This window comes from Vicugna pacos, chromosome 32 (genome assembly GCF_048564905.1).
Source record: "Vicugna pacos chromosome 32, VicPac4, whole genome shotgun sequence".
In the NCBI taxonomy this organism is placed as follows: domain Eukaryota; kingdom Metazoa; phylum Chordata; class Mammalia; order Artiodactyla; family Camelidae; genus Vicugna; species Vicugna pacos.
The window spans coordinates 18,468,502-18,482,634 of record NC_133018.1 but is presented as its reverse complement, the minus strand read 5'-3'; the positions used below and the strand labels follow the sequence as shown (position 1 = coordinate 18,482,634).

The 14,133-nt window shown below is 41.2% G+C and overlaps 2 protein-coding genes across 9 annotated transcripts in view; one reads left to right on the top strand and one right to left on the bottom strand.

Annotated features, from left to right (window-relative positions):
* Positions 1-14,133, top strand: part of IFT81 (intraflagellar transport 81) — a 167,663-nt gene that overhangs the window by 5,235 nt on the left and 148,295 nt on the right. The gene's annotated exons all lie outside the window — the stretch shown is intronic.
* P2RX7 (purinergic receptor P2X 7) overlaps positions 9,347-14,133 on the bottom strand; it is a 46,774-nt gene continuing 41,987 nt past the window's right edge. For both annotated transcript variants that reach the window (XM_072953009.1, XM_006204863.4), the window contains one exon: positions 9,347-12,276. In XM_072953009.1, the coding sequence (XP_072809110.1) occupies positions 11,779-12,276 (498 nt within the window). In that variant the 3' untranslated portion in view covers positions 9,347-11,778. The remainder of the gene's footprint in view (positions 12,277-14,133) is intronic.

Genomic DNA, 14,133 nt, shown 5'->3' with positions numbered 1-14,133 from the left:
GGGATTTTGCCAGTTCTTTTCTATCCTTAAGTGTAGCGCCTGCAAATTCAGTGAGCACTGTGCATCTGAGTAGTTTCATATATTTAAACTCTCAGTGTTAGGTGTGTGTGACGTGAGCCGTGCTGAGGTACATGAGATGTGTAAGTCAGTACAACCAACAGGAAGTGTTTATGGAGGGTAGCCTTCTGTCTGTTTGGTTGCTTCCCTCTTTCCATTTTTTTTTCCATTTCCCTGTCAGTAGGAAATTCCATGGAAAGTGGGGTGACAAACAGCAGTCACTTTCTTTAGGTCAGATGAAAGTAAGGGTTGCCTCCTTCCTGCCCTGAGAATTATCTAGAATGCTCATCTCCTCCTGCTCCCTGCATCCAGCCTCTTTACTGCAGGTGAAACACCCTCAGCTTCAGCCTTCTTTTTGCCTGGATCTGCCATTTGGCTTTGGTTTTGGTCTCAGCTGTTGCAAGGCCAAGTCGTCAAATGACTACCTCACACCGTTTCTGGCCTCTCTGAACTCGTACGCGATCAATGAATGTGGGATCACATGAGTAACTATCATCTCTGGTCAGTATCAGTGATATGAATGAGGCCTGTCATTGGAATATGGTATTAATACATGAATGTTCACTTTCAAATGTAGGGGAGCATTCCAGTTATAACTGAGTGAAAAAAGTCTCCTTAGGTACTTTTTATGTTGTAATTTTATCAGTGGTGTAAGTATCTATTTAGATTTGTTATTGGTAAAATAATGATTGGAAACTTTTATTTTAAAAATAGTAAGTAAGAACTTAGAAATAGTTATAATAGAAAAATCAATGGACAGACTGTTAAGAGAGATTTTAGTTGACTAGATAATAGTTTGGATAACAGTGAAGGCCTAAAGATGTTAGAAATCTAAAATAGGAATGAAAAATAATTTTTCACTTGCTCTTGAAAATATTCAGAAAGTATCTTCAAGTAGTGCACAAAGCTTCATTTGTGGCATTTTTTTCAGTGAAATTATATCATCATCGTCAACCCAGTTTTCAAGTATGGAAGTTGAAGAAGACAGAAGTCTTTACCATGGTCGTGTAGTATCTAGGAGGGAGGAAAATTGAATGATCTGGTGGCAACATCACTATCAACAGTGTCTTGTTCTGGCAGAGCAGCCAAAAAATATCTTAGCTCCATCTTCGAACAGTTGAAAGCAAGCATTTAATCAATATCCAAATGATTAGTGGGGCAATCACAGGAGCAGCCCTAAGGACTGAATGCTCTTATATTATAAAGACCAAACTCTCAAATTTGATTGGTAAAGTATAATAATAAAATTGACATAATAACTAAATATTTGCAAAATTTTTCAGATTTATTCCTGTACTATGGCAGTAGTATTTGGCTTTGATTATTGATTTTAACACTCAGCCATTTGGCCAAATGTGTGTTTGGTACTCCTTTACTTTTTTATTAATTTTTTAAATTGAAGTGAAATGATAAAGTTAACCATTTAAAAATTGGACAATTCAGTGGCATTTAGTAAATTTACAGTGTTGTGCAACCACCACCTCCATCTAGTTCCAAAACATTTTCATTACCTTAAAAGAAAACTTGTACCTGTTAACCAGTAGCTCCCATTTCCCCTCCCTCCCAGCCCCTGGCAACCACAAATCTGCTCTCTGTCTCTATGGACTCACTTAGTCTGCGTGTTTCCTATAAATGAATCATACACGTGACCTTTTGTTTCTGGCTTCTTTGATTTAGCATAATGTTTTCGAGGTTCATCCACATTGTAGCATGTATCAGCACTTCAGTCCTTTTTATGGCTAAGTAGTATTCTGCTGTATGGATATATCACATTTTGTAGATGGATATGTCCACATTTGGTTTGCTTTCTACCTTTTTGGCTATCGTGACTAGTGCCGCTATGAACATCCATGTACTAGTATTAATTTCAATTGTTTTCAGTTCTTTGGGGGGCTGTACCTAAGAGTGGAATTGCAGAGTCATATGATAAATCTGTGTTTCACTTTTTAAGGGACCACCAAACTGTTTTCCTTCTTTACTGTTCATCCTCGAAATTTGTGCACACTTGTGGCCCACTGAGCCAGAAATTCATAGTTTACTTGAGAGGCTCCAGAGATTACTACATTAACACTGCGCCATTGGTGTGATCAGATCCCAGAGACTTTCAGCAGTATTCCTTTGCAGTTGTCCTTGTCCCTGGGCAAATCTGCTGAAGACAAAAAAATACCTGGGTTGGGATGAACTTTTTATCATTGTGCTGCCTTCTTGGGGACATTCATCTGTACATTCATCAGGTAGTGACACAGTATGTGGTGTTTATCTGTGAACCAACCAAACAAAAATCTCTGCCTCAAGGAATTTATATTCCAGTGCTAGGAGACAGATAATAGACAATAAAAGTAAGGGCAGGCAGAGGGAAAGCCATGCAAATTTATTAGCACATGATTGTTTAGAATTGTCTTAATATTTAAAAAGAAGACTCTATTGTGAATGTCATTATGTTCTACTTTTTATGCTACAGTTTTTTTGCTTTGTTTCCTTTTTCTTAGACACACCTCCAGCAAGCCTTCTTATTCATCTTTTTATAGAACCAGCTTTTAGCTTTGTTAATTGTCTCTTCTGTATTTTGTTGATTTCTGCCCTAATAGTTATTTCCTTCTAGGTTTTTTGCAGTTGGTTCTGCTACTCTTTTCCAGTGTTCGAGCTGCATTTTTAGCTCATGTCTGTTTTTACCTTTCTTGTTTCCTGATGAATGTATATAAAGCTACAAATCTTCCTTTAAATAGTGCTTTCAGTCTATCTCACCAGTTTAGGCATGTGGTGTTTTCACTGTCATCCAATTTAAAATATTTCCAAGAGACACTTAACAATATTTTATCTGGTTTCCAAATATTTTTAAAATTTATCTTTTAAAAGTTAACGGCAAATTTCGTTGAAATACAGTTGGAGAACTGATGTGTATCATAGTGTTCATTAGGAATATATTGAAGGAGATACATGCTCTAATGCATGTCTGTTTCTGTAAGTGTTCCTTGTGCACCCTAAAAGAATATGATTCTCAGTTGGGTGTTGAATTCTCTATGTATGTGTTAGCTTGAGGGAGGCTCTCTCTAAGGATGTACATTTGAGCTGAGATCCGAATGTCAGGAAAGGGCCACCTCTCTGAAAATCTGGGGGGAAAGGATCCCAGGCAGAGGGAACTTCAAGTACAAAGGCCCTGAGGTAGGAATGAGCTCGGTGTGTACCAGGCACAGAAAAAAAGCCTGGCGTAGTGGGCAAGGAGGAGAGGGAGGCAAGGTGAGATCCTGACAGGTAGTCAGGGGCCAGATCAGGTAGGGCCTCAGAGGCCATGGGATGGACTTTTGATTTTAATTAACACAGTAAATTCTTCCCAGGTGATGTGCTATGCACTTTATGTGAGCTTGATGTCAGGTACAAATTGATCACATTTTATACAATGGAGGAAACATTTTGACATTAAAAGTCCCATAGAGATCATAGTTAGTCCAGTCCTTTTCTTTTGCAAGTAAGAAAACTAAGATGAGGTTTAGAGAGGTCTCACAGCTAGTCAGTTGAAACTCAGGCTTTGGATAATCTCCTAAAAGGGAGGACTCCATGGGGAGGGTATAGTTCAAGTGGTAGAGCGTGTGTTTAGCATGCAGGAGGTCCTGAGTTCAATCCCAAGTACCACCATCGAAAAACTAAATAAATAAATTTAATGACCTCTCCCTTGCAAAAAAACAAAACAAAAAAACAAAAGAAAAAAACAAATAAAAGGGAGGACTCCATTTTTATATAATTTTATTCAAATGTTATTGAAAGGTATCTTATCTTGTTACGACCCCTTTGTAATGCAAAAATCACACCTGCCCATCCCATTTACTTATTTTGTTAGTGTGGAGTTTATAGATTGGGTTTATTCAAGATGCATTTCCCACAGGGACTTCTTCGTCTCCTCCAATGTTCTGCTCACTCGAATTTTACCCTTCTCTGCTTCACATCAGCGCTTGGATCTGTTTCTCTGAGGCAGCAGCTTCAGCCCGCCCTATATTCTCCTGGGCGCTGCCATCATCTCCAGGACCACCTGTCCCAGCGTTTTTGTGATGAGGCCTCTGTGGCACATTCAGAAACCGCCGCATCGCCAAGGCACTCACAGTAATTGCCTGTCGGCACTGCCTGGCCACGTGTGGGTTTTCTCACCTTACCCCTCTTGGAGGCCGGGCCGCTTTGCTCGCTCAGCGGCACAGGAGCTAGTGTGGATATGCCCCGAGTAAGCAAAAGCGGATTCCAGGTGCTGCGCCAGGCAGCACCTGGAATCACAGGGCACATTCGATGCCTCCCTGCCTGTGAGCCCAGCTCCACACGGGCATCAGCAAGGCCTTTGGGAACCTCGTCCTTTAGTGCTTTATCAGAAGCTGAAGGCAGATTTATTCCCATCAGAAAAGTAGACATTTTTTCCCTGATAATAAGTGGCAGAGTCAATGCCTCAGGCAAGGTCAGTGCCTCAAATTCCCCGCTAAGAAACCCAAAGGTAAGGTTTATATTCACCAGCCCCTGGCTTATCCCTTCTTCCTTGCAAATCCTCATAAATATTGTTCTCCTGGCTTACTGGCCAGGCTGGGAATCTCCACTGGAATATCCTCTTACAAGACACATTTCTATGCGTTTGGAGGGCACGAGGAGATATGAATGACAAGCTGACCCAAGTCTCCAATTGAGACTCAGACTAAAAGAATCTAGACGCTGCAAAAAAGTATATGTTTTTTAATGATATAAGGAAATTTCCACAAAACAAAAATCCCACAGTTGCCTAAGCATTCATTTTTGTTTTTGTTGATTTTAAAAATTTTTGGTAAATATATATAACATAAATTTAACAAATTTAAATATTTTTCAGTGTACAATTTAGTGGCATTCAGTACATTCACAGTGCTGCACAGCCAAAGCCATTATCATTTCCAGAACCTTTTCATCATCAAAAGCTTTGAACCCATTAAACACTAATTCTTCATTTCCTTCATCCAACCCCCCCAGCCCCTAATAAACTTTATTCTACTTTCTGTCTGTTCTGGATATTTCATATCACTAGAATCATACAGTATGTGGTCTTTTACATCTGGCTTCACTTAGCATAACGTTTTCAAGGTTCATCGACATTGCAGCATGTGCCAGTACTTCGTTCCTTTTTCATAGCCAAATGATATTCCATTGCACGGTTGTATTTTATTTATCCATTCATCTGTTGATGGATACTTGGGTTGTTTCCATCTTTTGGCTACTGTCAGTAGTGCTGCTGTGAACATTTGTGTACAAGTATCTTTGAGTCCCTGCTTTCAGTTCTTTTGGTTATATACCTAGGAGTGGAATGCCTGGATCATATGGTAATTCTGTATTTAAGTATCTGAGGAACTTAAATATTTAAGGAGCCCATGCATTAAATTTTGTATTCAAATATATTTTTCACAATCAGAAAGAAAGAAGAGAGAGGTATTTGGTAGGGCTGCCATAATAAAGCACCATAGACTGGGTGGCTTAATTAGCACAAATTTGACATCTAAGAGCAAGGTGTCAGCAGAGTTGGTTTCTTCTAAGACTTCTCTTTGTCTGCTAGATAGCCGTGTTCTCCTTGTACCTTCATATGATCTGTGCCTGTGTCTTAGTCTCTTCTTATAAGGACACCATTCGGAGTGGATTAGGACCTACCCACATGATCTCATTTTACCTTGATTACCTCATTAAAGACTGCATCTCCAAATACAGACATTTTCTGAGTTGATGGGCGTTCAGACTTCTACATATACATTTGGTTGGGCGGGGCGAGATTTGGGCTTTAAGAAGAAGTACAGCGCCAGCCATATGCCAACTCTTAATCAACTCACTCAAAACAATTCATGGTAGTGGGAAACCCAAACGATAGTTTTAAAGCTTGATTTCTGGACTTCAGGAAATGCCATTGACCTTTTCTGTTGTCTCTGAATTTGTCATTATCTGTGACATATTCCAATGAGGCATGAGGTGATTCTTCTTTGTCTTCTTAAATGTACACTCAGGGTTAAAGCTTTTTAATAAATACTTTTATATAAAGATTGGATGGAATGCGGTCTTTGCAGGAAAAAAATGAGCTCTCATTAAAGGCTCACACTTCCCTTAAGCAAGAAATGTCATGCAGACTGTATTCTGCCTTGAACATCTTTCAGTGTCATTTGCTATCCTTCTATGGCATCATTTTAAATAGCTGCATATAATTCTGTTATGTGAGTGCCATAATTTATTTAACCAACCCTCTACTGTTGGACTTAAAGGAATTTTGAAAATTCTTTCTTGGATTCTTTTCTCTCTGTCACCAGCACCCAGTTAGTAGTCCAGGCTGCCTATTGAGTCACTCTTGAACGATTCCAGCAGACTTCTGAAGTAATCTTCCTTCTCAGGGTTTCCCCCTTCACCCAATATCCCCATGGCTGTCTGAAGGATGTTCTTAAGTCACTGCTTTCCTCATATCCCCTGTCAGCCTAAGGAAGACTCCATCTTGACTTTGCATTTGGTCCAAACACCTTGGCCTCCTTTTTTTTTTCAAGATTTCCCCAAATCAGCCTCTGTTTAATCTTCATCCACTTTCTTCCCAATCTAGGGAGAAGCCAAGTCTACTTGTAATCTCAGTGTACATCATACTCATTTCTTTGGACCTGGCTGGTGCCACCGGTCCTGTTGGCAATGCCTCTTCTCATCCCACTGAATATTTCCAGTCTTCATCTGGGAGGGGCCAGCTCCCATATCACAAACTTCATAAAGACCCCTGTGATTACTTGTGTCTGTATGATTTTATTTTGCCTTTCTTTGAGCTTCTGTTTCACTGAGATGGGACCACATAGTTTATGAAGCAGTAAGAAAACAAATAAGCCTGTGCCCCTCCCTGGCTGGAGTAGAAGGTAGGGACTTTTTCATAAATGTCCCAGTCACACTGGCCATCTGACAGTTCTTGGAACTTCCTTTCCGCTTCAGTGCTTGCTGTCTCTCTGCCTGAAATGCTCTGCCTCCAACTGGTCACGGTCAGTTCCTTCTTGACATTCAGATCTAGCTGAAATGTCACTTCCTTGGAGAGGCCATTCGTGACCCCTACCAGAAGTAACTCCATTGTTTTTATCATAGCACGCTGCATGTTTCTTTCAGACCCTTAATCCCAGACACTTCTCATCTCCTTTCTCTACACATTGCTCTCCCATCTTCCCCGCTGCTCCTGACCTCAAGGAGAGCCTGTCTTGTTCACTTGTTTATCCCGGCACCTGAACAGTGCCAGGGTGCTCAGTAGATGTTTGCTGAATGAATTGGTGAGATTGGATGGAATGCGAAAAGAGAAGGGAGACGGGAGATGTTGAGGGCGTCCCTTGGGTTTCTGCCTTGGCAAACTGAGCTAATGACAGGTGGTGCTACTAACCAAGCTTGGGAGTTCTAGAAGAGCACATGTGGGTGGAATGAAAGAAGCAGAGACAGCAATTTCTCCTTGGTATCTGTTTGAGTTGCCTCTAAACTATTTAAGTAGAATGTCCACAGATGGTTAAATATATGGGTTTAGAGCTTGGGAGTGATGCTTGGGTGCCGTCCAAATAATGATCATGGCTAGCATCACTAGACATGGTTAACACTTTAAATAGTAATAGTAGCTCACATTTATTGAGTGCTTGCTCTGTGCCAGGCAGTGTGCTAAGTGCTTTACATACATTTACATTTAGAAAATTTAATATTTAATATAACCCTTGGACACAAAGATACAGCTGAGGTTTCTAAGGATTGGATAAGCTGCCTGAGGCCACTCGGCTAGTTAGAGGGCGAACTAGGGTTTGAACCCGGGTGATCTGTTTCCAGTGTCCCAGCTCTTCCCCACTGCACCATTGCACTGGAAAAGGCGTGAAGGGACACACGACCAAGAGGTGCCCTTTGTCTTTGAGGAGCTTCTTGTTTGCTTGGGGAAATCAAATATAACTCATAACTTACTATACCCATCAGGCTCGCCTGAGGCCCTTATCCAAGCCTGTCAGCTGTGGCAGTTATTTGATTAAAATGACCAGTCAGTTTTGGCTTCCTCCTCTGATTCCTGAAGACTCAGGTTCATGTGACCTCCATAATTCATGAAGAAGAACTAACGATGTTGGCAATGCAAAATCCTCTCCACAGATCGTCATCTGTTCTGGAAACATGATGCATAGCCCTTATGGGACTGAAAAAGAGGAAACTGAAAGATCACAGTAGAAGTGAAGGAAGATAGTGATGTCTACTTCCATTCAAAAAAGAGCAGAAGGATTTCAGTCAGGGGACACTCAAGGATTCCCAGAATGATGACTGCATGAGGTTAGAATATGGGTTGAGAAACATACAAGCAGCAGAAAGTGTAACCACACACAGTTCACTCAAATGGCTAATTTGAATAAATGGGGGTAGTGGTCCCAGTTCCTTGTGGGCTCGAGGAGGCAAGGCTTTGTGCAGACAGTGACTCGGCACAGAAGCCTAAGCCAAGCCTCTAATTTTTGAGGGCAACTGGAATTAAGAGTCCCTTAGTCACCTTCTCTTCACATCTCCATGAGAGCAGCAATCTTATCTATCACTGGTCTCTGGTAAGTGCCTAAAAGAAAACTCCAGTTCACCTACACTCCAGTCATAAAACTTCTGACTGCAAATGTGTGTGGGGTTTTCCCACGCCAACTTTCCAGCTCCCCAGACACCAATTGGGTGTCTTGCAATTCAGTTATGACATTAATTACCTGGAGTTAGCATAGACCCCACAGGTTAAGGGCTCAGGCCCGCAAAATGATCCCCCACTTCGGACACCAGTCACATGTCCAAGGTTGTCACCTGTACTTATGACCAAATGATTATAAACTGGAGGTTCCTATAACCCCCTCCTCAGTTTCAGTAATTTGCTGTAGTGGCTCGTAGAATGCAAGGAAACACTTACATTTACCTGCTTATTATAAAGGATATAATAAAAGATACAGATGAACAGTCAGATGAAGAGGTACACAGGGTGAGGGTCAGAAGGGTCCTGAGTGCAGAAGCTTTTGTCCCTGTGGAGTTGGGGTGTACCGCCCTCCCAGCATGTGGATGTGTTCATCAGTATGGAAGCTTTCCTAACCCCATAGTGTAGGGATTTTTATGGAGGCTTCATCACAAAGGTACAATCAATTATTAACTCAATTTCCAATCCCTCCCCACCCTGGAGGATGAGGGGAGAGGACTGAAAGTTTCAGGCTTCTAATCATAGCTTGATCTTTCTGGTGACCAGCCCTCATCCTGATGTTATCCAGGAGCCTACCAAGAGTGGCATCATTAGAACATGGAACAGTTCTATCACCCAGGAAATCCCACGGGATTTAGGAGCTCTGTGTCAGGAACGGAGGCCATAGACCAAACATGTATCTTAGTAGATCAGTGTCTTGAATGAGGGTGTCAAATAATGAGCTAACTGATTTGGGGGGCTTCAGAGAAAAGAAAGTAAAAGGAATAAATACTTCAATAGATGTGATTTACACATTGTGTGTGGTTTTTTTTATTATCAAAACAGTCAAGTTAAGACATCTACATTGCCAAGCTAGAATTAGGAAGCGTTTTTAAAATGGTTCCCTCTAAAGAGAAGAATGCAAGTCCATTACCAATTCTACATGAAATCAGGCAGAATTACAAGAAAGCAGATCTCTGATACACAGATGAAGCAGTGAATACTGTGCAGTTACTGTAACAGAAGAATAAACTTAAGTACAAAAACCCAGATCTTACAAAATGTGACTTTCCTTGAAATGCCTTTGGCGATGACACTCTTTTATACAGTAGACTAAAAATAAGAATATAAATATGACACATGTTATTATAGGAAGTGTCAGACATTTTACACATGGTGATTAACACATCACCCTCTTACCCAGAGCATCTGGGAAAGGTGAAGGAAACAGTAGGTGGATCCAGTGATTATTTGTCATTCCAAATTCTGACTCCATCTGGGGCTCCACAAGGTGATAGAAGCACATTAGAAATAAGGCACTAAAAAAATCACATTCGTAAGCTCAGAGGCCAGAGAGTGGAAGTCTGTAGCAGTTACATAGGAGTCTTGGAGTTAAAAATTTAAATTCTGAAGAAGTCCTATATAGTCTGCTTTTCAAAAATATCTCTGAAAGGTGGTAAAAATGAGGGTTAAATCTGGCTTAATTAACTTGATTCCTGAGTTTAACACCAGATAAAACCCTGGGTCAAAAAAAGAAGGTTTTTGTTTCTGTTACTTTACATTAATACAGTAGAAAGCTAATGACTTTTTAAAAGTATTCAAAGTGGTAAATCTTAGAGTACATATAAAAAAACTCACAGATCCTTCCTTGGTCACAGTTTCGGATAGTGGTCTCTATTTATTCTTTAAAATAGTTGTTGTTTAGAAACAGTTCTAGAGCCAAAGCCACGAAAAGGAAATCTGTTTTCATACTCTTAGCGGTTGATATGTAGAAATAGTGAAAGGTTTGAGTGTGAGTTGCTTTTTTAGTATCCAGACTGCATCCATTGTAACTGGCTGCAAAGTACTGACTGTAAAAGGCATAAAGGTGGCTTTTTCCAGTTTGTAACAGCAGTAGTTACTTCCAGTCATAGAAACGTGATGTGGATCGGGAAGTTTTGCGTAGCTCAGCGGTTAGATTTGATGGGTTCCAGGGATGGACTGGTGTGAATTACCTGATTTGGTCTGCGGCTCTTCTAGAACTCCAGAAGAAACCTAAGCCCCTGAAGGTCTCCAGGGATGGTCCAGGCTCCCTAAGAACGTTAGAACCAGGGAAGGTGTGGGCTGAGTCTGTGTCCCATGAATCAGGCTTGTTCTCTGTCCCAGTTATGTGTTGCTGTTTTAACAAACAACCCCAAACATAGTGGCTTAAAATAACAGTTGTGTTCTATGGGTTCACTGGGCAGCTCTCACTGGGGTGTGTCATGAAGTTGCAGTCATATGTTAGCAGGGTCTGGAATCATCTGAAGTCTGCTCCTCTCCCATGTCCAGTGACTGGGCTTGGATGGCTTGAATGCTGGGGGCTGGTTAGGCATCTCTCCTCTCCACTTGGCTGCTTGGGTTCCTCACAGCAGGGCAGACTCAGGATACTCAGACTTTTATCTGGGACCTGGCTTCCTTCAGAGCAAGAGGTTCAAGGGACAGAAAGTGGAAGCTGACTGCATCTTAAGACCAAGACCCTGAACCTGACCTAGCATCACTTTATCGCTGGATAAAGTCCTCAGAGCTACCAAGACACACGGGGAGGGGATGTAACCCTCAGGTCCTGTGGGACAAATACCAAAAGATTTGTGGCTTTTAATTCTCTTCATTCTTCAGCCAGGACCCAAAGGGTTTGTTCATGGTTGGACATCATCCTAGTCTCACCTCAAAATGAGCTGCTTTGTATTCATGTAGCTCTTTATGCATTAACAAGAAAGTTCATGTACACAGTCTCAATTTGCTTTCCCAGTATCCCTGCAAAATAGTAGGCTGGATAATAAGGCAACTGAGGTACAGAGGTTAAAGGCCTAGGACCACACAGCTTCCTAGGGACAGAATGGAGAGAGAAATCTGAATCTCTTGACTCTCAGTCTATGCTGAGGGACTCTGGTTTACTTGTTTGTTTACCCGGGTCAGTTTGCTCTCTGACACATAGAGCTGGGGGAGAGGAAAGCACATATCCCTTTGGCTGAAAATCTGGACACAGATCTTTGCAGGTGAAGCTCAAGATGCAAGCAAAGGTAATGTTAATATGACTGCTTGGCCCTGTGCCATTAGTAAGGACTCCTGAAGCCACTGTACTGGCCTTCACTCTTGGGAAACTCTCTCCGGATCCTCCAACGGCAGCAGCTGGGCAGGATGGCAAAGTCGGCCATGTCCTGGGAGCCAAAGCGCCAGAGGGCGTAGCGCCTGTAGGCACAGTGCCGCAGCCGGCGGTTGGTAGAATCCGCATCCAGCACAAGCAAGGGCTCCTGGTAGTGCAGGAGGAACTGCAGGACCTGTCTGGACAGAACGAGCTGCCTGAACAGCTCTGAGGTGGTGATACAGGCACCCTGCTTCTTCCGACAGCATAGCTCCTCCAAGCATCTGTGGCTCTCAGGGAGTTGGGATGGAAGGCAATTTCCACACTGGCACCAAACCGGGCAGTCACTGGATCTAGGAATCACTTCTTTGCTCAGCAGCTGGATGGCCTCTGGTTCTCCAGGAATGGGGGCTGGGTCGTGAAGAGACAGAGGCAGCGTGGACAAGTCTGTGAAGTCCATTGGAGGTCTCTGAAAAAGTCAAGTTTTCAAACCCTTCATCAGTGACAACCCCCTGTGGTTCTAGGCTCTTTAATTTTATTATTAACTTATAAAATTACATTTAATATTACATGAATACTAGTGGCTATCATTTATTAAATGTATGTATCAGGACTATGCTAGTGTTTTGCAAGCATTGCCTCATTTAAGCTTTTGAAGAACCTCTTGAGATATGTGTCCTGATCTCCATTTTGCAAATTTGGAAAATTAAATTCAGAAAAGCCAGGCCTCAATACCGATATCACCTTTTCAAAGAGACCTTCTTGCCCTGACCATTTGATCTAGGTAGTTCCCCTCCTCCCAGGTCGTTCTCTTATGACATAATGTATTCTGTGTTCTTCATAGTACTTATCACCATCTGAAATGATCTTTTTAATTGATATGTTTACTTGGTGATTTTTCCACGTGAGCAGGGGCCCTGTTTGCTTTGTTTACTGCCTGTATCCCCACTGCCTAGGACAGTGCCCAGCACATAGTAGACAGTAAATACCTGTTGACTGAGCTCCATTTTCTCCTTTCTCACCATGCTCCCTCTTCTAAAAAATCCATTCATTATCCTCCAAGAGAAGTTGCTGTAATCGCTATCATTTGTGTCTATCCTTTGTGACATATACCTTCTTTCACCAAATGAAATCTGAGTCAGATACACTGAAACTGAATATTTCTTGTACATGCATGTTCACAGCAGCACCATTTGGAATAGCCAAAGGGTGAAAACAACCCAAGTGTCCATCAATGGATGAATGGATTAAAAAAAATTTATATTCACACAGTGGAATATTATTCAGCTATAAAAAAGGATGAAATACTGACAAATGCTAAACATGGATGTTTAGCTAAACATAGATGGAACCTTGAAGATATTATACTATATTACCCCTTGAAGATATTATACTATATACTATTATAAAGAAGCCAGACACAAAATGACAAATACTGTATGATTCAGTTTATATGAAATGTTCAAAATAGGCAAACCCACGGAGTCATAAAGCAGATTAGTGGTTGCCAAGAACTGGGGAGAAGTGGATGAGGAGTGGCTGCTAAATGAATATAAGGTTTCCTTTTGGGGTGATGAAAAAGTTCTGAAACTAGAGAGTGGTGCTGGTTGCACAGCATTGTGTATATACTACATGTCACTGAATTGTACACTTTAAAATGGTTAAAATGGTAAATTTTGTAATGTGTATTTTACCTGCCACCCCCCCGCCAACTTCTTGAGTTCACTTTATACCCAGACCTGACAAGAACATTAACAGAATGGAAAATTTTTGGCCAGTCTCTCTCAAGAAGAGATGTAAAAATCTTAAATATTAGTGATTTGAATCCAGCAATAAGTATAAAGAGTAATAAATCACATTTAAACTGATTTTATTGCAGGAATGCAAGGTTAGCTTAATATTTGAAAACCAATCAGTATAATTCACCATGTAACAGAAAAAAAGAAAACTCACTGATTATTTGAAAAGAAGAAAAAAAAACATTGTTTTAAAATTCAATATCTACTCATGATAAAAGTTTTTAGCAAACTAGGAACAGAGGGGAATTTTCTTAATCTGACAGAGCATTCTTTAAAATCCTATAGCAAGTACGATAGTGAAATAAAAAACTTTCTTCATAAAATAGGGAATAAGACAAGATGCCTGCTATTATCACTTCTATTTGATTTTGTACTGGAGGTCCTAACACGTGTAGTAAGCACCTGGAGCTGGAGGAAGCAAGAAGGGAACTTCCCCTGGAGCCTTCAGTGGGAACACGGCCCTGCCAACACGTTGGCCTCAGACTTCTAGACTACAGAACTGGGAGAGAATAAATTTCTATTGTTTG